General features: G+C 53.2%; 1 protein-coding gene across 1 annotated transcript; it reads right to left on the reverse strand.

Annotated features, from left to right (window-relative positions):
* On the reverse strand, positions 1-24,408 carry Mast1 (microtubule associated serine/threonine kinase 1). Its single transcript, XM_027955169.3, has 26 exons — positions 24,317-24,408; positions 22,613-22,701; positions 22,073-22,148; positions 20,038-20,116; positions 17,877-18,037; positions 17,442-17,517; positions 17,058-17,267; positions 15,742-15,843; positions 15,523-15,655; positions 15,375-15,442; positions 10,804-10,886; positions 10,506-10,714; positions 7,351-7,489; positions 7,122-7,254; positions 6,820-6,985; positions 6,617-6,718; positions 6,327-6,449; positions 5,705-5,814; positions 4,716-4,888; positions 4,393-4,640; positions 3,864-4,070; positions 3,420-3,649; positions 3,029-3,151; positions 2,804-2,940; positions 1,443-1,630; positions 1-1,341 (listed from the first exon to the last, which is right to left on the reverse strand). The coding sequence occupies exons 1-26, from the start codon at positions 24,397-24,399 to the stop codon at positions 83-85; spliced, it is 4,707 nt and encodes a 1,568-aa protein (XP_027810970.2). The 5' UTR covers positions 24,400-24,408; the 3' UTR covers positions 1-82.
* Between the last annotated feature and the right edge of the window lie 111 nt (positions 24,409-24,519).

Below are 24,519 nucleotides of genomic sequence, written 5' to 3' on the forward strand. Positions count from 1 at the left end.
TCACACAGCACAGACGCACTTTATTTATATGTGTACATATGTATAGGATGGCTGTACAGCACAGGACCAACGGCCTCCTTGGCTATGGACCCGGGGGTGCTGAGCTGGATGCCCCTTTTTTGGTCAGGCCTGCTGGAGGCACAGCTTCAACAGGGCACTGGGAAGTCAGCCCTACTTCAGGCTTGGTGCCTGGGACCAGGAGGGAAGTGGGTGGGGCTGGGGGCCCTGCACTGCTGGGCGCATTCTTCGTTGGAGCTAGCATGGGTGTCTGAGGGTCTGGGGAGAGCTTGGGGGAAGCCGGCTTGGAGCGAGTTCCGCTCAGCGTGGTCCGCTCCTCCACCACCTCCAGGACCCAGCGCTCCCGGCCCCTCGGGGCCTCCGGTGCAGAGGGCGCCTGGGAGGTGGGTTCCTGTAAGCCCTTGGAGTCCGTGCCTGGAGGCTGGGACGCCTCTGCTTTGACCCCCGGCCTCACTGGCTCTACCACAATGGGCACCAGGGGCGTGCCAGCCTCTCCTGAGCTACTTCGCCGGCCTGTCTCGTGTTCCTGCACAGGGCTCAGCGCCGCCTTGGCCACCGCCCTTGCCACCCCGCCCGCGCCGTCTTCCGTCTGAACACTCTGGTGCCGCGTGCAGCCCGGGTCCCGCTCCAGGGTCCGGCCCCCGGGGGTTGTAGCACGGGGAGGAGTGCAGGCTTCAGCCCCGCCAGGGGACTCCTTCTCCTTGCTGGATATCGGTGGCCTGGGAGCACCATCGGGAAGCAACGGGTCCGCGCCCAAGCTCAGGGGCGACTCCTGGCGGCCCAGGCGACGGACGGCGACTTGACGGGTCGCTCCAGGACCCTCGATGGGAGGCGTCTCACCATCGGACTCTGCTAGGCTATGCAGCGCCAGCTCGCCGTGGAAGTCCTTGCGGAAGTCTGGGTGGCCCACCTCAAGGCTGTGTTTGCGCAGTGCGCCCTTCTTGTCGGCGCCCAGCGAGGCCCCCAGCTTCTCGGCTGACTGCACGCGCTTGAGGAGCGGAGAGCGGGGAGGCTCGGCACTCTTGGGGCGCGGACGTACGACGGGCGGCGACGAGTGAAGTTTGGCTGGGAAGCTCTGTGTGGTATGCGAGCTGCCTACCGTGTGGCCAGGCAGCGGCGGCGGTGACGCCTGCGTGGGAGACGGCGTGTGCGCCAGTGGCGACAACGGGATGTTGCCGGCTGACTTGCATCGCGCAGAGCGGTACTGGCGATGGAGCTTCGGGGACAAGCCGTGCAATGTGCTGGGCCGGATGTGGTGTGAGGCCGACGACGCCGGCGAGTTGGGTGTGCTGGAGGCCGGCGAGCTGCTCTGGGATGAGGCGCCTGCGTGCCAGGGAGATGCAGCGCTCAGTGAGCAACGCCACCAGTGGCCACTGATAAGCCAGTGCCTCTCTCCCCCGACCCCACGCAGGTGCAAAACTTACCTAGGTAGGCGGAGTCAGGCGTGGAGCGGTAACTGTGTGTGGGAGAGCGCGCTGGCAGCCCATGTGTGGGCGAACCCGGAAGACTGTCGCTGGACGACAGTGAGCGGTTCAGCGACGACAGAGAGCGGCTAGTGTGCAGCAGGTTGGACTGCTTGGTGATCTTCCGAAAGAGGGAGCTGCGCTTCTTGCTGGGAGAAAGGGAGGGAAACACCCAACCTGGATCAAACTTCAGAGTCTTGGCCCCTCCCACTTCTGGGCTGCACAGCAGCCGCTGTAATCTCTCTGAGTTTCTAGTACTTCCTCTACAATCAAGGCAGAATTTCCCTGGTCTCAGTCCTGCCTGGCCACGCCCACTTTGGACCACGCCCGCTCTTTGTTGGCCACTCCCAGTCCAAGCTAGAAACACCAATCCAAACAAAACCAACCTCTTCTGGCTCCTCCCATATTCATAGCCCCACCCTCTCCTCCTACAACCCACCAATCAGGGTTAATTCACCTGATGCAGCCTAGTTTGGCTCCTCTCACTCAAATCCTCTCCTTAGTGTCCAGGCCAAATCCATTGATCAAAACAGCACTCTGGAGTCCTAAGGTGTAGTAGCTCAGTGGTAGAGCGCTTGCCTAGCATGTGAGGCCCTGGATTCGATCCCCAGTACCACAGAAAAACAAAAACACCACTTCTATCCCCACCCACCTCACCTAGTTCCTTCAATCTTTCTTTGTATTTATACGCTGGGACTGGAACCCAGGGCCTTGCAGAATGGGCAAGCGCTCTACCAACTGAGTCAAATTCCCAGCCCTTCGCTCCTTCAATCTATAAAGAAATCATGGTCATGCCCTCCATAAGATCAGGGAAGGACCACATATACCACCATAGTCCAGGAGATATATAGCCTAGTGTCACAGCTGTCTTGTTGTGTAAGTACATTCGTGGATGTTCACACAACAACGCAATCCCCTAAGGGAGCATTTATTAGAACGACTCCTGTCGTTTAGCCAACATAACTGTATTTCAGGTGGCTCAGTCTTGCCTGGTATGCTCGCTCCTGATAGAAATCTCTTAACCCAGCCTCTTTCTAAACACATCCAACAGAGCAGGACCATCTCCTGGACACACATGGCCACTTCTCCCTGCTCTCTCTGCTCCACATCTGAAGCACACCTGCCTACGACACATGCCTCTCACCCAACCTGGCACTGCCTCCCTTCCTGGGTTTCCCCACTTTCCCAGCCCCTCTTACATTGTTGGTCCCCTTGGCTCTAGTCACCTGCCCATGCACTTCCCTTTGCCTGTCCTCACCTGTGTCCCACCTCCTTAGCCCCTCCTATTGATCAAAGACTGGGCTATTTACAGCCCTGCCCACCTCTCCTGGCCCTCCTTGGCAGAGGGCCGCTTGTTCCTCCTGGCCATTTTGGCCTTGTAGCTGCTTCGCCTTGCGGGGCCAATTCGGATGGAGGTATTTTCAAAGGGTGTTGTGGTCACTGCCACCTTGTTGCCGCTCTAGGGGAGAAAGGGAAGGAATGATCTGCTGGAGAAGGCTCAGGTCTTCCTCACCCTCCACCCAGTGCAGGCCCTACCTTGCACTCACCTTAAGAATAAGCTCCACGACCTCAGGATGCACCATGCCATGCACAGGTTCCCCATTCACGTGGGTGATGAGGTCCCCGGCACAGAGGCCTGCCTCTTGGGCTGGGCCACCTTCCTCCACATGCTGGTGATAGGGAATCCCAAAAGGGCACGATTAACCGGAATAGTAATAAGAAAAGCTCCATAAGCTTATGTGCCAGACACCTGGCTCTACATGCACTATAGTCTTCATAACACTTTATGAAATAGTCATATTCTTCCCATTTTACAGATAAAGAAACTGAGGGTCAGAGAGGTAAGTTAAAGAGGGAGTCACGGGGGATTCTTATCCAGAGGCCTTCTCTCTCCCCTCTCCTCACCCTTGGAAGCAAATGTAACCCATAAGTGCTCACCCAAACAATATGGTGGACACTGTAGACATCTGAGTCACCCATGTAGACGCGGATGGCCCGCAGCGTGAAGCCATATTTTTTGCCTGATCGTTGAATGGTGATGGGGGAGCGGAGGCCACTGACAGCAGGTGAGTAGTCACGGCTGGGTGAGGAGTCCCGTGAGGATGGGTTGGAAGAGAGAGATCGTGGTGACATGGGACTAGCAAGGGGTGAGCTTCCATGTGGGTCCACTGCAAACATAGAACCAGGGTCACAGGTCATGGCCAATTACCTATAGCTCTCCCAGTATTTGCTCCTCCCTCCTCCCTGTCAAATCCCAGAGCTGACTGTCATTGGTCCATCATGGAGCCAATCACTGTGGACAAGGAAAATGCATTATTCTCATTGGCCTTTCCTGGCTCAAGTGGGAGTAGCTCCTCCCTGGATGGGTGGAACCCTCATCACCTGCAGGAATCATGACAGACAAGGCTGTGGCTGAAGCTGACTTGATGACTTTGCCGCCTGTTCGAGAAGGCCGCTTTTCTACCGCAGGGTCCCCTGATAGCTGTTGGTGCCGTGCCCGGCGTAGAACCAGGTCATTGGTGGCCCTAGGGCCTGATGGGTCCCCATCCTTCAAGGGTGTGCAGAGGTCACCTGGGCGTGCACGCTCAGCTGCAACATAGAACAGGGGGGTTAGAGATAGTCCAAGGCCAGGGACTTCTCACATGCTGTTCCCTGTGCCTGGAGTGCTCTTCCCACTTCTCTCCCCTGCTGGATCGTGGATTTAACCGAGGCGGATAACATATACAGTCAGCACAGCTCCTGATACAGAGAAGTCCTTGTTTCCGAGTCTGTCGCGTCAGTCCAAGCATAGTATCCGGTGTTCCTACTATTAATAAGCATTTCAGGATGGAGTATGAATAGTACTAGGCTCATTAAATGCTCAGTGTATCACCACTGGGGATTGGGGAAGGCAGCAGGAGAGGGGACTCACTGGCCTCAGGTTCCCCGGTGCTGGGAGTGCCTTCCCCTTGAGCCGCCTCTTTGGGGGCCCGCGCATCCAGCGAGCCTGGGAGGTCGGAGCCGGGCCGGGGAGGCCTGCGCAGCCGGGCCTCATCCTCATCCTCTTGGGGGGCGCTGAAGCGGCTGGGCTCCAGCAGTGCCGAGAATCGGCGACGCGCACCCAACGGAGGACTGGCCTCCCCCTCCAGGAAACTGGCCTCCGACGCAGAGAAGCGCTTGCTGCGCGGAGGGGTCGTGGTCAGCGGAGACACGCCCCTATGCCCCGCCCCCAAACCCATCCATACCCCTGCTCACATCTCCGGAGAGCCCCCTCTCCAGGTCTTCTCACGGAGGGTCAGGCCGCCCAGCCCCTCCCGCTTGCCGGCCACCTTCTCGTCCTTAGCTCCTGGCTCCCGCTTGCTGCCCCCTGCGGCTGCTACAGGGGTCTTGGGCTCATGCTGCGACAGCTGTTCCATACTGCTATACACCTGCAAGGTGGGTAAGTGGTGGCGGGTCTGCCATCGCTCACAAGCCAATCAGCTTCCTGACATAGATGCGCCCAAACCACACTTCTCTTCCCGAGGGTCCCTGCCCAATTCTCTCCATATCTGACAATTGGGGCTGGGGTTGTGGCTCAGTGGTAGAGCGCTTGCCTAGCATGTGTGAGGCCCTGGGGTTCGACTCTTAGCACCACATAAAAAAACCAAATAAATAAAATATATTGTATCTGTCTACAACTAAAAAAAAAAAAAAAAAAAAACTACTTAAAAAAAAATCCAACAATTCTTCAACTCAAGCCCCGCCCCACAAAGTTTAGGTCTGCCTAGTTCTAGGCCCCGCCAAAGACCTCAACCATCTGCTCTCTGTCCAGCCAATCTACCCAGGCCACTACCCATTTCGCGGCTATCCTCAACCAGGCGAGGGCACGGCATCCCTCCCCAAGTTTCTCCTCAAAGCTAGACCTTGCTCACCTTTGCCCCACCCTTCGGTCATCCTCATCCCAATCCTAACTGGACCAGTTCAATTTAACCCTGCCCCCACTGTGAACCTCATTCGCACCAACTGTCCTGGTTCTCTTCAGACTCCACTCAATGCCAACAAACCCCGGTACGCCCCGTCCTGACTACCCCAGGCCTCTCCAGTCGCTCACTCCCACCTGCTAAGTAACCTCCCAATACTCAGGCCTTGGGCGCCTGGGGCCCTGCTTCCCACGACCCCTCCGGGCCTCATCCACCTGTTTCCCCAACCCTAGTCCCGCAGCTGGTCTCGCCCTCACCCCCTCATCCAGCCCAGCCTTGACCCACCTTGCTGAAGCGCGGGGAGCAGGAGGAGAACTGGCGAATCTCTACGGGCTCCTCCTCCGTCGTGTCATCTTCGTCATAGGAGTTCACGTGGTGGTACCTATCGGAGCGGGCTGGGGACGGGGGTGACTGTGGATACCGGTCCATTCCTCAGAGTTCCACCCGGGTTCTTGCCGGGCCTCCAGGTGAGGCCACGCCCCTGCCACATTCTCGAAGGGGTTCAGGCTCCGCCCCCATCCTGGGTCCCTTCTCCTTTCTGAGAGGCACCACTCCACCCCAGAGAGGCCACACCCCCAGATCCCACTTAGAGCGCTCTGCCCCCTGGCACCCTTCAGAACAGCCCACGCCCCCTCCTTTTGATTCCTAGACCGACCCTCTGACCCCAGCCCAACCTCACAACTCACTCTCCCCGGACCGGACTCCACCCCTACCTGCAACCACAGTTCTCACTGGTTCTTGGGCTAGCCCCGCCCCACGACAGGCCACGCCCCTTCAGTGTTCCCATTGGCCACGCCGCCTCAACTTCAGATTTCTTATCGAGGTGTCTAGGTTTATCCCAGACCTTACTGAGGTCCTGTCTTGGGACCCATCCTCCACCCAGGCCCCATCTCCTGTTGCCACTCACTGTCGAAATAGCTGGTGTCATCTTCGGACTCCAGGTGGGGGATGAACTCAGCCTTCTGCCTCAGCAGCCCCGTCCAGTCCAGGTCTCGAAAGAAACTGTGTTGCTTCACCTCAAAGGCACCACCTGGGAGGCAAGGCGCTCCAGCAGCGGCTGCTGGCCAACCCAGCCCTTCACCCCATGTTCCACCCCAAGGCCACCCCAAGGCCACGATACAGCCGGGCCTGGCTTCCGGTGTCCTGTTCCTCAACAGGCCCTCAGGCCTCAGCTCTCCTGCACAGCAGACCCCTTACCTGCCCCAAGCCGGACCAAGGGGTTGGTCTGCAGGAGACTGGATATCAGGAGCTGGGCGTCTGTGGGCAGGGCCTCATCCCCCTCAGGCCACAGGATGTCATCTGCAAAGGTAATTGGAGCTGAGAGATCGCTTTGGGAGCCCACAGGCCCCCATCCTACCCATCTACTAGTGCCCCCACCTGCTCACTTAGGAGGCACATACCACTGATGACCTGTCCAAAGAGCTCTTCCGGTGTGTCCCCGAAGAAGGGCACGCAGCCCACCAGGAACTCGTAGAGAATGATCCCCATGGCCCACCAGTCCACTGGCTTGCCGTAGCCCTGACGCAGGATGACCTCGGGCGCGATGTACTCTGGGGTCCCACACACCTGGGGGCAGGCGGTCAGCCCGCTCCCTGGCCGCAGGAGTGGCCTCGAGGGAGAACTGTGCCTCCCACCAGGCCCTGGGCCCCTGAGGTCCTGCTGGGTCACTCCACCCTCGGTGACCCCCACGCCCGCCACACACCTGTTTGTCCAGGAATTCCCGGGCATCCTTCTCGATGTGGCCTTCATACAGGTTGGTGGTAAGGCTCATGAGCCCCATCTTGGAGAGTCCGAAATCCGTGAGCTTGATGTGACCCATGGAGGTGATGAGGAGACTGCAAACACACATGGGGGGCTCAGAGGTGGCTGTCCACTTCACCCCTAGCCTCCCAAGGGCCAGGGAGGAAGGGCTAGGTAAAGTCAAAGCTCACTTGTCCGGCTTGAGGTCGCGGTGCACGATGCCGTAGTTGTGCAAATACTCTAGCGCCAGCACGGTCTCCGCGAAGTACATGCGGGCCATCTCCACCGGAAGCGCCCCGATATTCTTCAGCAGGGTGGCACAGTCGCCACCTGTGGGGCAGAGAATGGATGTGGGTGAAAAGGCGGTACCCTGACCCAGATCCAAGGGCTAGACATGCACCACTGCATCCACGTTGTCCCACGATTCACTTTGCAGATAAGGAAACATGAACAACATTTCCAGCCCTTTTTATTTTAACTTTTGAGACAAGGTATCACTAAGTTGCCCAGGCAGACCTTGAACTTGTGATCCTCCAGCCTCAGCCTCCTGAGCAGCTGGGATTACAGGAGAGCGTGCCACTGTGCCCAGCTTCCCCCCCCCTTTTTTTTCCTTACAAGAGTTAGACTTCTCTCCAGGTGTATCACCTGGGTCAACTTGTAATGCGGGTTGTTCCAGGGAATAACCCTCAGAATTTTTGCTCTTTTTCTCACAAAGATTGCTAAACTCCTAAATGTAATCTGGGATCCTTGCTCCCCCAGGGCCTGCAAAGAGAGCAGAGCCAAGAAATGAAGAGATTCCTGTTGGAATGGTGAGAGAACCTACATATGGGCACTGAAGAAGGTGCTGTTGATTTTAGATCACATGAACTAGCTAGGAGTGGTGGCACATGCCTGTCATTCCAGCCACTTGGGAGGCTGAGACAGGATAATCACAAGTTTGAGACCAAAAAGAACGTCACCTGAGCCAAATATATTTTTTTCCTTCCTTCTTTTTTTTTTGCTTGAGTTAGATTTAGCTGGGCTTCAGACACTGACAAATGAGACTTTGAAGGCAGGGTCCAGGAATCTGTATTTGACCATTTGACCACAATCCCCCCCGCCCCCCCCCAAAAAAAAAAAAAAAAAAAAAAAAAAAATATATATATATATATATATATATATATATATATATATATATCTCCAAGGATCAAACCTGGGGCACTTAACCACTGAGTCACACCTCCAGATTTTTTAAAAAATATTTTAGAGATAGGGTCTCACTGAGTTACTTAGGGCCCTGCTAAGTTGCTAAAACTGGCTTTGAACTTGTGATCCTCCCGCCTCAGCCTCCTGAGCTGCTGAGATTACAGGAGTGCACCACTGTGCCCACCTCCAACTAATTCTAACACACAAATCTGCTGGGAATCACGGTGGGTTGATTTTAAATGATACTTTGGGCTGAGCCATGCTCAGAGGGCCCTGAGTACACACCCCTAGGTGTGCTCAAGCCACCAGAGATCCCCACTGCAACTGCTGCTCCACCTCCTCCTCCATGACCCGGGACTAGTGCAGCTGCCATTGCCCTGGTTTCCCTGCATCTGGCTGCCACTGAAGCCAAATAGGTGTTCTTAAAACATAAGTCAGACTAGGTGAACTCTGCTTAAAACCCTGCGGTGGCTTCCTTTGCATTTGGAACAAGATCCAATGCCGCTCCAGGTGCCAAGGCCCTGCATGCCCAGTGCACCCCGCTCCCCACCAGGCCCCGCTGGCTTCCTTGCTGCTCCTCCACACCCACACACTCTCTTTAGGAGACTTTGAGCCAAGAGATCACATTTCCTGGTGTAACCCAGACCTCAAGGAGACCCTGCCCACCCACATCTCCCTCACCTCCTTCAGCCTATGGTCCTCCTTCCATCCTCATCCAAAATTACCTTGTCTCCACAGACCAGAATGTGAGCTCCATGAGGGACAGGTGTGTTTGTCTGTTGTCCCTCTGTGCCACTAGTGTCTTTCTAGCACAGCATATGCCAGGAGGGGGACAATGAGGACACTTGTTGAGTAACTGGATGGTGGACTAAGGCTTGGAAGTGACAGAGCTCAGCCCTATGAGATGGAGTATTTGTCCTAATAAGCACACTGTGTATGTGATCCAGGGGTGGCGGGGTTCCTACTGGGGTGAATACATGTGAATGGATGAATACACAGATGAAAAAATAATATATATATTGATGATTGGATGAATGGATAAGTGGATTGATGGATGAACTGGTGGGTTAATGGAGGAAGCTGGCCAGCTAGACAGGATAGATAGATAAATAGTAGAGCTATGATAAGTGATTGGTATGGTAGACGATAAATAAGAGTATAATAAAGAAATTGATGACAGATGATAGTAGAGAGATAAATGATAGATATAATAGAGATATAGATATAATAGATATAGTATAGATAGATAAGATAATTGCCAGTGTAATGCAGAGATGGATGAAGAGATGGGCGCTGGAAGGGAAGTTTGGGTGAATAAATAAAAACATAAACAGTATATTGACAGATAGGTGATGAGTTAATAAATATATATACAGGTACAGATGGAATGATAGGCGGTGAGTGAGGCGGTGAATACACAGGTGGCTGAATGGAGGGCTGGATATATAAAAAGATGGATGGGTGAATAGTAAGCACAAAATCCAGAGCCTCATTACCCTATGGGCCTCAGTTAATAATGTATCCATATCGGTTCATCAATGGTAATAAATTTACCACATTCATACAAAAAGAAAGAATAGGCGGTCACAGGAGGAAGTAAAGGAGAAGTATGTGGGAATTCTGTACTTTCCAGTACATTTTCCTGTAAAACTAAAATTCTTCTCAAAAAGCAAAAAGTCTCAATTTAAATAAAGGTGGAATGAGTAAACAAAATTATGAGTGGTCAACAGATGGGTCGTAGAATAAGTGAATGCATGAAGGCCAGGTGGGGTGGCACACACCTGTGGTCCCAGCTACTCAGGAGCCTGAGGCAGGAGGATAATTTGAGCCCAGGTGTTCCTCCTGAGCAACACTGTGAGACCCCCATCTCAAATAAAATAAACCAATCAGTGAATAGGTGCATGGATGTAGGGGTAGAGAAATGGAATGTAAACGACTAAATGGAAGGATGGGCGGATGGGCAAAGGACACGGGGTGGCAGTATCTATATTGATGAAATAAAAAGCACATCGATAAACCAGTAGGTGATTGGACAAATAAATAAAGGTAATGAATGGACGGGTCATTGACAAGATGGATCAACAGGTGGACAGTGCGGTGACCGCGGGTCACACGCCCCCGGCAGCCCTCGCGAGCCCAGCAGCCCCGCAGGCAGCCACACCTTCCACGTATTCCATGACCATGCACAGGTGGCGCCGCGTCTCGAAGGAGCAGAACATGCCGACCACAAAGGGGTTCTCGGCGAAGGTGAGGATGTCGCGCTCCACAAAGGCCTGCTGGATCTGGTTGCGCAGGATCAAGTTCTGCTTATTGATCTTCTTCATGGCGAAGCGCTGCCGCGTGTCGCGGTGTCGCACCAGGTAGACAGCCCTGCAGGGGGAGAGAGCGAGGACCGGCCGTCACCTCCGAGACACCCGGCCTCCGCCACCCTTCCCCCGCCAGAGCCCCGGGTGGCTCACCCGTAGGCACCGTTGCTTATGAGCTTGATGGTATCGAAGTCACTCTCCCCGGGCGGTTTCTTGGCTTTGCTGCTGCTGCGGCCCTGCAGGGGAAAGCAGGAGGTCACCTTTGCCACCATCCTGACAGTGGGACTCCTTGTCATTACTGTTTTACAAATCGGGAAACTGGGGCACAGAGCGGGCAGGTGGGTCTGTCATACAAGTGCCACAGTGAAGAATTAACCCAAGACTGGCTCTGGAGATGTGTCTGCAACTTCTTCCCTTAGGAAGAGCAGAACACCTGCAGAATTGGTTTAATAAGCCTGTAAGGGCTGGGCATCAGACTAGCAGTCAGAGACAAGGGTTGTGCAGGATCAAGTTCTGCTTATTGATCCCAGAATCAAGATCAAGAAGCTTAGGGATGGAAGGGGAGAATAGGCAAGGGATGGGAGGTAGAGTTAGAGAGCTTATAAGCTTAGGAAGGTTGCTCAACCTCTCTAAAATGGCAGAAAGGCAAATTCCAACTACCCCAGCAATGATACCACCACTCCATAGCTAGCAGATGAGATTGGGGGGGGGGGGGGCGGGGGGAAACAAACAAACAAACAAAAAACAGAACCAAAGATTAACAAACTACAGATCAACATCCACAGATCAACAGAACTTTTATATCTCCATGTTGGGAGTGTAAATTAGCACAATGAGGCTGGGGGTGTTGCTCAGTGGTAGAGCACATGCTTAGCATGCCTGAGGCCCTGGGTTCCACCCCCAGCATTACCAAAAGTAAATAACTCTTGGCCAAGGTGGTGCCTGCCAATTTGAGAAGCTGAGGCAGAGGGATCAAAAGTTTAATTTAGTGAGATGCTGTCTCAAAATAAAAAAAATAAAAAGGGCTAGGGATATAGCTCAGGGGTAGAGTCCCACTGGGTTCAGGCCTCAGTAAACACCCCCAAAAAAGTACAGCTCCCCTGGAAGGTACTCTGGTGTATATGAGAATTACAAATACTTGGTCTCGGGCTGGGGTTGTAGCTCAGTGGTAGAGCGCTTGCCTAGCATGTGCAAGGCCCTGGGTTCAATCCTCAGCACCACATAAAGATAAATAAATAAAATGAAGATATTGTGTCTAATTACAACTAAAAAATAAATGTTTAAAAAAAAAAATACTTGGTCTCCGATGCAGCAACTTCACTTCGGAGTTTGTGCTACAGATGCTTATGCACATGTAAAAAACTGCTCATGGGGGCTGAGGATGTGGCTCAAGCGGTAGCGCGCTCGCCTGGCATGCGTGCGGCCCGGGTTCGATCCTCAGCACCACATACAAACAAAGATGTTGTGTCCGCCGAGAACTAAAAAATAAAAAAAAAAAAAAAAAAAACTGCTCATGGGTCATGTGTAGCTAAAAAAAAAAAAAAAAAACCTGCTCATGGCCAGGCGCCGTGGTGCATGCCTGTCATCCCAGCGGCTCGGAGGCTGAGGCAGGAGGATCACGGGTTCAAAGCTAGCCTCAGCAAAAGCGAGGCACTAAGCAACTCAATGAGACCCTGACTCTAAAAAAAATACAAACTAGGGCTGGGGATGTGGCTCAGAGGTTGCATGCCTGAGTTCAATCCCTGGCACACACACACCTGCCTCCCAAAAAAAGCACATGTACTATCATGCTCATTGCAAGGCTGGAAATAATGCCTATGTTCATCTATAGGAAACTGGTTTAATAAACCTGTAAGGGCTGGGCCTGGTGGTAGAGGCCCGAAATCTCAGGCTAAGGCATGAGGATTGCAAGTTTAAGGCCAGAGTGGTAAATTTAGAGCCTGTGTCAAAATAAAGGGCAAGGGTGTAGCCTCAGGGGTAGAGCTCTTGCCTAGCATGTGTGAGGTCCTGGGTTCAATCCCTGGTATCACCACCAAAAAATATATATGTATCTTGTATGATTCTAATGATGTAGTCTAAAAATATCTGACTCAAAACTGACAGAATTACATGGAGAAGTTGCTCAAAACAAGGATTTAGGGGCTGGGGATGTGGCTCAAGTGGTAGCGCACTTGCCTAGCATGCGGGAGGCACTGGGTTCGATTCTCAGCACCATATAGAAACAAAATAAAGATACTGTGTTCACCTAAAACTAAAAAATAAATATTAAAAAAAACAAGGATTTAACATATATTTCAGAAGCAGCAGGTGAATCAGGCAAAAAAAAAAAAAAAAGAAAGAAAAGAATAGGGAAGCCAGGTGCAGTGGCACATGCCTATAATCCAGGCACTCTGAAGGCCAAGGCAGGAGGATCCCAAGTTGAAGGCCAACTTGGGCAACTTAAAAAGACCTTTCCCAAAATAAAATAAAGGCGAGTTGGGCGTGTTGCTCAGTGGTAGAGTGCTTGTCTAGCACATGCGTGACCCTGGGTTCCATCCCCAGTATTGCAAAAGCCAACCAAACCGGAACTTCTGCCAATGCTGTGGTGGAACAGGTGGCGCTATGTGGAGGCTTGCCCCTCAGCCATTTATGCTCCTGATCTGCAGTATGGGCAGTTTTCACCACGCCAAGGTGCCACTCACACGAGGAGCTAGTCAATTTTGAATGAAGAGTTACCATAGGAGCGAGCAATTTCACCCTTAGGTATGTGTCCAAAAGAACTGAAATCAGTAGTTCAAATGAATACTTGTGTCTACATATTCATGGTAGCACTACCTACAACAGCCAAAGGTGAAAATCCAATGTCCTGTGAGATTGTAATGTGTGTGTGTGTGTGTGTGTGTGTGTGTTTTGTTCTTTTGTTTGTTGGTTTGTCCTGGGCTTGAACCCAGGGGTGCTTACCCACTGAGCCACATACCCAGTCCTTTTTACTAAGCAAAATAAACAAACAGACAAAAAAAAAAAAGACAGGGTCCTGAGAACCTTCAGATGGCTGAAATGTGAGGTTCTGGAGAGTAGTGCCCCTAAAAAGGACATGGAAACTCAACTCAAGTGACCCTTTCCACATACCTCCTCCTGTTATCTCTCCATTTGTATCCTTTATAATAAACTGGCAAACAGTGAGGATTTTCCTGAGGTCTCTGAGCCACTCAAGCAAATTAATCAAACCCAAGGAAGGTGTCTAGGAACCCTGATTGACGGCCTGTCAGTCAGAAGCACAGAGAAAACCACCTGGAACTGGCGGCAGGTGTCTAAAATGGGCCAGGGGACCATCAGCACCGAGCTTCCAACCCCTAGGATCTGATCTCTCTCCGCGCAGACAATGTCAGGACTGAGTTAGTGACAGGACACCCAGCTGGCGTCCCTTGCTGCAGAATGGTTGCTTGATGGTGAAGAGAAACCCCTGCACCTTTAGGTCACAGGAGTCACCCGTGTCAATTGTGGTGTAAGCGTAGGGAAATAAGCCAGGTGTGCTGGGGCACGCCTGTCATCCCAGCAGCTTGGGAGGCTGAGGCAGGAGGATCGAAAGTTCAAAGCCAGTCTCAGCAACTTAGCAAGTCCCTAAGCAACTTAGCAAGCCCTGGTCTCAAAAAAAAAAAAAAAAAAATTAAAAAGAAGGGCTGGGGATGTGGCTTAGTGGTTAAGCACCCCTAAATTTAATCCCTGAAACAAAAAATAAAATAAAATTTAAATCCTGAAACATTATGCTAAGTGAAATAAGTCAGACACAAAAGGCCACGGAATGAATTATTCCATTCCTATGAAATATCCAGAATGGGCAAATCCATAGATTTAGAAAGTGTATCAGCGGTTGCCAGAGCTGGAGGAAGACAAGAATGAAGGCTGACTGCTTAATGGGTGTGATGCTTCTTTCTGAGGTTATAAGAAAGTTCTGGAACTAGACAGATGTAATGGCTTACAAAATTATAAATGTACTAACTGCCACTGAATCCTCCATTCTAAAGTGGTTGGGGATGCAGTTCAGTAACATGCATGAGGCCCTGGGTTCCAACCCCAGCACCACCAAAAAATTAAAAAAATAAAAATAAACAAAATGGAAAAAATGGTGCATTTTGCTAGGCATAGGGGCGGCGGCCGAGTTCCCAGCCACACAGGAGGCTGGGGCGTGGGGGCAGGAAGATGGCTGCAGCCCAGGAATCAGGGTCAGCCTGGGCAGCACTGTGAAACCCTGTCTCAGAAAGAAAAAGGTAAATTTTATGCTAGGTGTATTTTACGTGATAAAAGGCCCATGGGGAGGGCGGTTGTGGCTCAGGGGTAGAGCGCTGGCCTAGCTGGCCTGTGCGAGGCCCTGGGTTGGGTCCTCAGCACCACATAAAAACAAATAAACAAATAAAGGCATTGTGTCCAGCTGCAACTAAAAAAAAAAAAAGAGGCCCATGGGGCAGGGGCGTGGTTCAGGGACAGAGCACTGGCCCAGCGCTCCCCTGGCCCTGGGTTCCATCCCCAGGACTTCCTCTGGCCAAAATAAAATAAAATAAAAATTATTTTTTAAAGAAAAGAAAAAGGGCAAAAAGCTCATGGAGGAAGAGCTATCTCAATGCCATCCTACAGGTGGGGAAACTGAGGCTCGCGGTGTGTGAGGGACGTGGTCCCACGAGACCCCAGAGGTCCAGCCAGTCGCAGGCAGAGAACGGGCAGGGAGCCCGGGGCAGGCGGGGGCCTACCTCGGAGAGCTCGTCCTGCTCTGGGGTGTTGGAGCCCCCGCTGTCCTGCTCCTCCAGGTGGACCACGTCTAGGGACAAGGGAGAGTGAGCCTGGGCGACCGGAGGCCAGGCCTGCTTAGCCACCGCGCCCCGGGCCTCCCGCCGGCACCTGGGAAGGGGTCGCGGGTGAGGCCCAGCTGGCGGATGATGTAGCGGGGGATGTCCGTCTTGACGAGGTGGCCCTCCTTGGCGTGTCCCTCGGCTGCCTCCAGCAGATGGTAGAACTCCTCTGGGTTGAATTCCTGGGGAAGAACAGGGTGGGCTCGCGGTGGCTTCCTAGAGTCCCCACCCCAGCAGCGCCCCCGTCCCCACCGGCCAGCCCCCTCACCAGGCACTCCAGCAGCCGGGCAGGGCGCGAGATGATAATGAGCAATTTCTTCACCAGCTGAGTGACAAAGGCCACCTCCAAGCTCTCGGAGCGTTCATAGGCCTGAGGTGGGGGACAGAAGGGATTGGGACTCACTCACAGGCACCCTGCTTCAGCCAGGTGCCTCTCCCAGCCCCACAGGGTGAGAAAACTGAGGCCCAGGCTACACAGTAAAAATGATGATAATAATTATGATAACAATAATATTAATGATTATAGAAAGCACTGCCCTAAAACCTTGACTCATTCATCTTCGGAACAGTCCTATAGCTGAGTGTGGTGGTACATGCCTGTACGGTTACTCAGGAGGCTGAGGAAGGAGAATCAAAAGTTTGAGGCCAACCTCAGCAATTTAAAGAGATCCTGTCTTAAAATAAAAAATAAAGAAGGGACTGGAGGTACAGTTCAGTGGTAGACCATGTACTTAGCATGCACCCCCAGTACCAGGGTGGGAAAGAATGTGTAAACTCCCTTTTTTATAGAAGCACTGAGGAACAGAGTCGTTAAGTAGTGGGGCAAAAACTGCACAGCAAGTTAGTGATGAGCTGAATGTGAACCTAGACGGTCCAGAATTTGTGCTCTCAAATCCTGTGGACATAGTGGCAGCAGATGGATTGAACCTCAGTTCTGACACCTAAGTGGGTAATGACATCAATGTGCTGCCCTTCAGGACTGAAATTTCCCAGACTGTCTTCCCACCTCGGACCTGTTCCCTCTGCTCAGCACACATTCCCTCTATCTCTTCTTACAGCTGCCACTTATTATTCTTGTCCCAATTTCAATCTCACATCCCCAGGGAGGCCTCCCTGACACTTCGTCCAGCTGTTCCCTTCTGTTCCATTCATAGCCCTATGCGTCAGGTGACATCATCACATTGCTTGATCTGTTTATTTCTTGTGCATCTCCAGCACCAGGATTTCGGCGGGGGAGGGGGTGGAATGTTTATCTACTGTGTTTCCAAAGCTCCAGCACACAGTATGGGTGTTCAGCAAATGCTATCCGTGATCATCGCCGGGGCATTATTTAACCGACACACTGATTAAGTATCTACTGTGTGCTGAGCATTTGAGTCAAGACCTGAAGGAGGTGAGGAAGGTTAAATTCCCGCATCCCGCATCAGACCTAGGGTGGGACCACGTCCTTTTCTTCTACTCCGGAATCCTCAGCTCCTCACCAGCGCCTGGCAGGTGGTAGGGGCTCCCTGAATGGGGCGGGGCATCGGGCCTGATCTGAGTTCAGAGCCTGAGATGGTGGGGCCGGCCTCCGCGCACACTCACGTCCTGCAGCAGCTTCTCCAGGTTCTCCTGCAATTCATAGAAGTAGACGGTAGTGATAAGACCATCGCGGGACTTGGTCAGGCAGTCCCGGGCCAACTCGATGATCTGGTGGTGGATGAAGCTGAGCACACCGTCGGCCAGCGGCAGCACGCTGTCAGGTTCGTAGGCGCGGGCAAAGTCGCGCAGCTTTTCTTCCATCTGCGCGGTGGCCTGCGGGAGGGACCAAGACAGGGCGGAGGTCCCAGTGCCAGGCAAAGCCCTGAGGCTGTCGCCGCTGAGACTGTGCTGTGCGCGCAGGCCACCAGGGGGCGCGCGGAGCCAAGGCGAGCGAGCAAGTGCCCCCGCGGGCCCGCCTCCCCTTGGCCTCCCAGTGCCCGGTCTCACCTTGGGGAACCGCTCCTTATAGACATGGTTCATCATCACGATTTCGTTATCGTAGGAGGAGGGGGAGCGGCCGGGGCTGTGGGGAGAGAAGCCCCATTCTGTTTATCCCCCTGCCTCCGAGCCAGTCCTAGATCCACTTTATTTTTACTGTATTTTAAATATTTTTTGGAACTGGGGATTGAACCCAGGGGCACTCTACACTAAGCCACATCCCCAGCCTTTTTAAAAAATATTTTACTTTGCGACAGGGTCTCGCTGAATTGCTGAGGCTGGCCTCGAACTTGCGATCCTTCTGTCTCAGCCTACCAACTCGCTGGGATGACAAACATGCACCACCGCGCCCAGCCCTAGGTCCACTTTATTTTCTGGGGACCTGGGTCCCTCAATGCACAAGTCCCCAGACCGCCAGCTTGGAAGGGGGGGGTGCCTTCCTACCTGAGGCTCCGCGATCGGGGTCGCACGGCCGGGGAGCGGCGGCCCCCATCCTCGTCGGTGATGCTCTCAGTGCTGCCGAAGTGTTTGGACAGGAAGTGGAGCTCGTCCACGGTGGGCTGGTAGGGGAGCTGGTGCAGGCGCTCCTGGGAGGAGCAGGAGGACTAGGGGGAAGGGTGGGGTCGGGATCAGCCACTGGAGCAACCACAGTGGGCTGAGATGAGACACTAGACAAGGCCAGGTTCACGCCATAGATCCTGACCCTGGCCTTATGGTTTATGATCCTTAGATCCCAGGGACCTGGTTGGGACTCCTGGCAACAGTCAGGTGAACAGAGACAGATGAGGCCACTGGCAGAGACATGGACATGGCTCCCACCTGAGTCCTCCCCTCTAGATCACAAGATCCTGCCCCATCTGGCCCTGTTTCCGGTCACTGCCCCCTCCCACTCTCCCCCTTGCTTGCTCTGCTCCTGCCATACTGACCATACTGACCTCCTTGATCCTTAAGCAAGCCAGGCAGGCTCTTGCTTCAGGGACTCTGCACTGGCTGTCGCAACGTCTGGAACATAGCTGCTCAACTCACACCTTCCCCTCCACATCTTTGCCTTAATGCCGTCCTATCCCGTTTTTACTGCTTTATCCCCTGACATCCCCTTATTATTTACTTGTTACTGCTGTCTATTCCTCAAGAACAGGGGTTTGGCCCTATTTGGTCCCTGGTGGACAAGGCCTGGCATCAACTGGGACAGACCCACAATCACCAGTGGGGACACACAAGGACATCCATATGATTTGGCCTGCATTCAGAATAGGCTTTTTTATTTTTTTATTTTATTTTTAGTTGTAGATAGACACAATATCTTTATGTATTTTTGAACCTGGTGCCTCATACATGTGAGGCAAGTGTTCTACCACTGAGCTTCAGCCCCAGCCCTCAGAATAGGCTTTTTAAATTTCACATCACCCACTGCCTGCTTAAAACTCCTCATATCTAGCAGGGTGTAGTGGTACCTGCCTGTAATTCCAGATACCTGGGAGGCTGAGGCAGGAGGATTGCAAGTTAAAGGCCAGCCTCAGCAATTTAGTGAGACCCTAAGCAATTTAGCAAGACCCTGTCTCAAAAAAAAAAAAAAAAAAAAATTTAAGGGTTAGGGAAATAGCTCAATTGTAGAGCAGGCCCTGTGTTCAATCCCTAGTGTCAGGGGGAAAAAAAAAAACTCATCCACATCTATTTTTAAAAAATAGGGGCTGGGTATGTCACTCAGTGGTAGAGAACATGCTTAGCACATTCCATGGAACCCATGTTCCTGGGTTCCGTCTCCAATTCCACACATATAACAAAGGCATACTATCTGTGAACTACTAAGTGACAATTTTAGGTTGTTCAAACTGAAATTTTACTACAACTTAATATGAAGCAATATAGTTGTTCTAGAGTTTCTCCATTGGATTTAGAATAAAATCCACCTCCGTGTTCTGGTCCCAGAAAGATTGAGGTCACTGCCTGCATCACCTCTTTCTCCCTCTCCAACCCAGCGCTCCACACAAGGCTACTTTCAACTTTCCAAATACAGCAAGTTTTCTGTGGCCTCTGGGGTCAGCACAAGCTGTCCCCCTTCCTGGAACAAACTTCTCCCTCTCTTCCACCTGCCAAACTCAAGCTGACACTTTGTCTTGGCTTCAATGCCACCTCTTCCAGGAAGTCTTCCATGAAGCTCCCCCAAGCTGAGTCACATGCCCCCCCCACCAAATGACAGTCACATGATCTTTGTCTGCTCAACAGCATACCAGAGACAGAAGTAGGAAAGGGGGCAGATGGAGAGGATTTTGAGGGATTGGGAGTGGGGACTAGCAAATGGGTTCAGGGCAAAACCTGTGGCCTGGCTGTGGCTGGCTGCAGGCACCTGGGCAAGTGGCTTAACACTGAGAGTTTGAGCCTCACCATCTACAAATGAGTTGGAGCTGAGTAGAACTCCCAGGAAGGTGCGCCGGGGCAGAGACCAGGGCTTTCATGGTGGGGACTGCAACTCTAATAGATGGACAAGTGGACACCCGTGACGAACAGAAAGTGCAGCCTGGGTGCTGGCCTGGGTGCTGGCCTGGGCAGCAGGCTACAGGTGGAAGGGCCCCTCACCCCGCAGCCACCGCACCACCACACTCACCGAGACGGTGGAGCTGGGCGTGTTGGTGCCATAGCCAGATGAAGGGAGCGAGGCCAGTGACCAGCGACGTCCATCCGCCCTGGAACCCAACCGAGGTGCTCAGAGGCCACCAGGCCCCATAGGTCCCCCATTCCTTGAGGAGTGGGAGAAGCCACTAGCTATGGCCAGGGCAGGGGTGTGGGACTCTAACTGGACTCTGTGACTACTGACAGCCCTCGGAGTTAAGGGAGCCGCGAGGTGGTCTTCTGGCCATGCAACTGCATCTTCTCAGAAGCTCCCGTCTCCTCTGTCCCTCCTCGTGATCCTCCCTTGCTCGGTTTTATCCCCACACCAAACAAGCCCGCCAGGGGGGACACCAGGCAGACTGGAAAAGCCCACCTAAGGAAGTCAAGCTCCAGGATCTCAGAAGTCCGCCTCTAGGGAAGCTCCTCCCTGAGAGGCAGAGCCTCTACCTTGTCAGAGGAGAAGGCCCTCCCCCCACACAGCCTCACTCCCAAGCCTCACACTCTCTGAACATGCACAGGGACTCCCACCACACCCTCAAGTGTTAGTGTGACTAGTGTGGTCAAGTTCATGGACTTACAGTCAGTCATTCTTACTTCACACACACACACACACACACACACACATATGCACACAAGTGCACACACACATGGTCCTCAGCACACTCCTCACTACATTCATCATCCTACATATGGACCCAAATACACATGCAAGCACAGACATTCACTCATATACACTTGCAGAGACCCAAGACACACTCACACATCAGCTCACACATACTGTACATTTGCACATTCATGCAGAAGCACATCTAAGACTGTCTTAGTGCAACACATTTAAACTCACACAGCCGCATGCTCACACACACACAGATGCACGTTTCCATAGATACATGCAGGCGGCGTGTGCTCCTCACATCTATGTGCTTGCTCACACACGCATTCACACTCCCAGTTCATATACTCTCCTGGAGACACTCGGGGGGTGCACCTCCACACAGTCACACACACAAGTTCACACACACAGATGCACATACCCAGGGAGGCATGTGTGGGCCCATGTGTCCTCACACACACACTTACACACAGCCACATAGACGGCACAGTCAATGGACACACACACTCCCATATTCCTTCCTCCCCACATGCCCTGGCTCAGCCCACCCACCATCCAGATGAGCATAGCAGGACAATCCTACAGCTTGGTCCTGGCTCCCTATTGCCTTCACTTAAGTTCCATCCCCCCCCGCCCCCCCCCCGTCCTCCAGGGAGTTGTCCTCTGTCCCCACCATTCCTGTGACACCTGCCCCAGACTTCATCAGTTTTTGCAATACTCCCCGTTCTCTGCCCACCCCACTCAATACTAAAAGCAGAAAGGTGTCATTCACCTCGAATGTGTAACTCCTAGCACATGCTGGTGTTCAGACACGGGTTTTTTAGAATGAATAAAATTCAAAGAAAATGAGACCCGCCCCGACTGCTGGTGACTCCCCAAAACTTTCTCCAAAAAAGATGACCTTCTCAACCTCCCCCAAAGGCCCCCAGAAAATTAATTTAAGGTTGCAACACAGGCCCTCAGAAAATCTCCCAGGGAAACCTGAGTCCTCGCGTTGGGACCTGGAGAAATGGCCGGCCATAGCCACCCTCCCCCACCTCAGAGACCAACTCCCTCCATGGGCATCACGCAGTCTGCGCTTGCGCACCTGGTCTCAGCTACCCTGTCCTGTTGCTATGGAAACAACCGGCCAGGAGCCGGGCTGGGGAGGAGACCCTGGGCCCAGAGCGCGCACGCGCTCTCATGCTGAAGCAAAGAAGGCCCGGCACCCTTTCCCATTCAGGATCAGCGATTGGCCCCGCCCTTTAATAGACCCCGCCCCTCAGTCTGGGCGCTCCTTTCCGCTGGGACCTTGGGGCACTCCACTGGTCCCCTCAAGCCTCAGATCGGGTAAATTAGGAGGAGAACAGATGGCGACGCAGACGGTGGGTGGAAAGGGCCCTGACAGGGTTCTGGGACCCTCAAGGGAGGGACTCACCTTCGGGAGGAGGCAAATGAGAAATGGGCGGGGGTATTGGGAGAGAAGTTGCGGGGACTGTCCAGGGGGCTGCTACCTGTTGTGGAAAGAGAGGATGTTTTTGGCTTGAGGTGTGGGGCAATTCCCATCCGGCCATCTAATAACCAAAGAGGGTTGCAAACAGCAGCCCATCTCCTTTAGTCTAGTCCCACCATGTATGGTAGGCCACGCCCCTTTGGTTGTGGCCCCGCCTCTCCAAACATTTTTAGGTGGAAGGTTTAGTTTTAGTTTTAACCTTCATCTGAGATGACCCCGCCCTTTAGCTATGGCTCCGCCTTTCATCTCTACCCGCTTTCCAATCCAGCTTCTCCTGAGCCTCTGCCCACCCATGCTTTTCACTCCACCGACTGACCACACCATTACAAGATAGCCCTGCCCCTTGTTCAATCCGAGTCCTCCTCTTTCCAGACAGCCCCTGCCTGCGGTATGGCCATGCCCCCAAAACTAGGTCTCCTATAATCTGGTCCACCACACCCATCAAAACTGCATCACTTGTCTCACCCAAGTGGCCCGGCAGTGGGGAGTGGGGTCGAGGCAGCGTAGGTGAAGTGCTGGTCAAGATGAGGCTTTTCCGGTTACTGGTGCGGCAGCTGTGGGGAAGGTGGGGGTGGGGGGCAGGACAGAATGCAACCCACTGAGTTCCTGCCCATCCAGACACCCTCCCATCTCAGATCCTCACTTCTCTCCCATCCAGGTGTGTTTGAAGATGCCCCTGGAGGACTTCTTGGAAGAGGAGGCAATGGAGGCCTCTGCAGTACCGTGTGTGGCAGGGGAAGCACGTGAAACCTACTTGAGACACTCCCAATGTAGATTATGTGTGGCCCTCTGGAACCCAGTGTCAATTACAATGTGACAGTCATGGTGATACCACTGATGATCCTGGGTGTGTGTCCTTGGCTCTGTGCTTGACATTCAAGTGTGTATCCATGTGTGGCATCCACTGTATGAGTTCAACATTGTGTGACATTGTGTGCATCCAAGAGTGACATCATGTGTAACCCAATTGTGCTTTGAAGGTCTATGTGAGACAGTATGAACTTGACTTGTCCAGGACTATGTGTTCTGTACAATGCATGATGAATGAGTTCATGTGTTTAAGATTTGGTGGAGCATTCTGAATCTTTGCAAGATACTGGCCTGTGTCTGTGTGTCACATTCACCATGTCTGGCATCTTCTGTGTGTCAGTTTAACATCTTGTGACACTGGGCATGTCCAAGCATGTCATCATGTATGACATTCCCTGATGAGTCTTGTGTGTGATAAAGCATGGTTTTGTGTGTTTCTCTGTCTCTGCAAGATTCCCTGTGTTTGTCCTGATATCAGTGTGACACAGCAAATGACATGACCGGGGATGATATCTTGTGTTTTGACATCGTTAGGTGCATGAATGTGTCATCACCACACATGTATCTGTGTGCATCTTGGATAGCAAGACTGTGTTTGTTAATGGCGATGCTTGTGACACACATTTTACTAGGGATACTTGATGTTGTATCTGTGGATTTACGAGTCTATGTGTGACACCACTGATGTCCCGTTTGTGCATGGCTTTGACCTGTGGCTGATGCATGCCTGGTTGTATGGCTGGGTATGTGTGGCACCTCCCGGCATATCTGGGCCACTAGGGCTGTTGTGTGTGTATGTGTGTGTGACATCATGTCCTGAGTGACGCTGTGTCACTATATTCAATGTGAGGCTATATTGGGGGGATCTGAGCTATGATACAAGACCCCCTTTTCTTCTGCCTTTCAAGACACCAGCTCCTGAAGAGGGAGCCCCCAGCCCCTCCACCCCCTCCACCCTCAGCCGCAGTGACTGAGCACATTAGCACGTCCAGGAGCACGCGGTATGGGAATGGGGGGAGGCCAGGCTGCGGCTATTGTTCTGAGGGTGCCAAGCCCCCCACCCTCCCCTTCTTTCCCAACACCCACCAGGCTGGCAAAGCCCGTAGCACCAGAAGACAAAGGCTCTGCAACCCCCACCCGGCCAACCCCTCCCCCTGCGGCCATCTATCCAGTTTGCAGTCCCCCTGCTCGGAACCCGCACCGCCCAAATTGAATCCCATCCCGGCGGGAAGGCGAAGCGCGGACACCTCTGGCGCAGCTGGACCGGGAGCAGCATACCGGGCCCCGCCCTGCTGCAGCAGCCTAAGGGGCGGCTTTACGCGGAGGGCCGGGACAAGGTCTGGGGGTTCGGGGGTCTACCTCTTGGTGCGGCGGAACATACTGCCGCCGGGGAAGGAGGGCATCGAGAAATTGGAAAGCGCGGTCCAGAGAGAGTCAGACATGACCCGGCGGCGGCGACATGGTGGCAGGTGCGGCAGCAGCAGCGACGGCGGCGCGGGGAGCGAGCGCGTGGGGCGGAGGCTGGAGCCGCAGCGGCCAGGGGAGGGCGGGGGAGGGGAGGG

The sequence above is a fragment of the Marmota flaviventris genome, chromosome 1 (genome assembly GCF_047511675.1).
Source record: "Marmota flaviventris isolate mMarFla1 chromosome 1, mMarFla1.hap1, whole genome shotgun sequence".
Lineage (NCBI taxonomy): Eukaryota > Metazoa > Chordata > Mammalia > Rodentia > Sciuridae > Marmota > Marmota flaviventris.

Coding starts and splice junctions, on each gene's coding strand:
- Mast1 (XM_027955169.3), bottom strand. CDS start 24,399: ATGTCTGACTCTCTCTGGACCGCGCTTTCCAATTTCTCGATGCCCTCC. Junction 17,268..17,441: donor ATAAGGAGCGGTTCCCCAAG/GTGAGACCGGGC, acceptor TCCCTCCCGCAG/GCCACCGCGCAGATGGAAGA. Junction 4,889..5,704: donor GCTCCCCGCGCTTCAGCAAG/GTGGGTCAAGGC, acceptor CCCACCTTGCAG/GTGTATAGCAGTATGGAACA.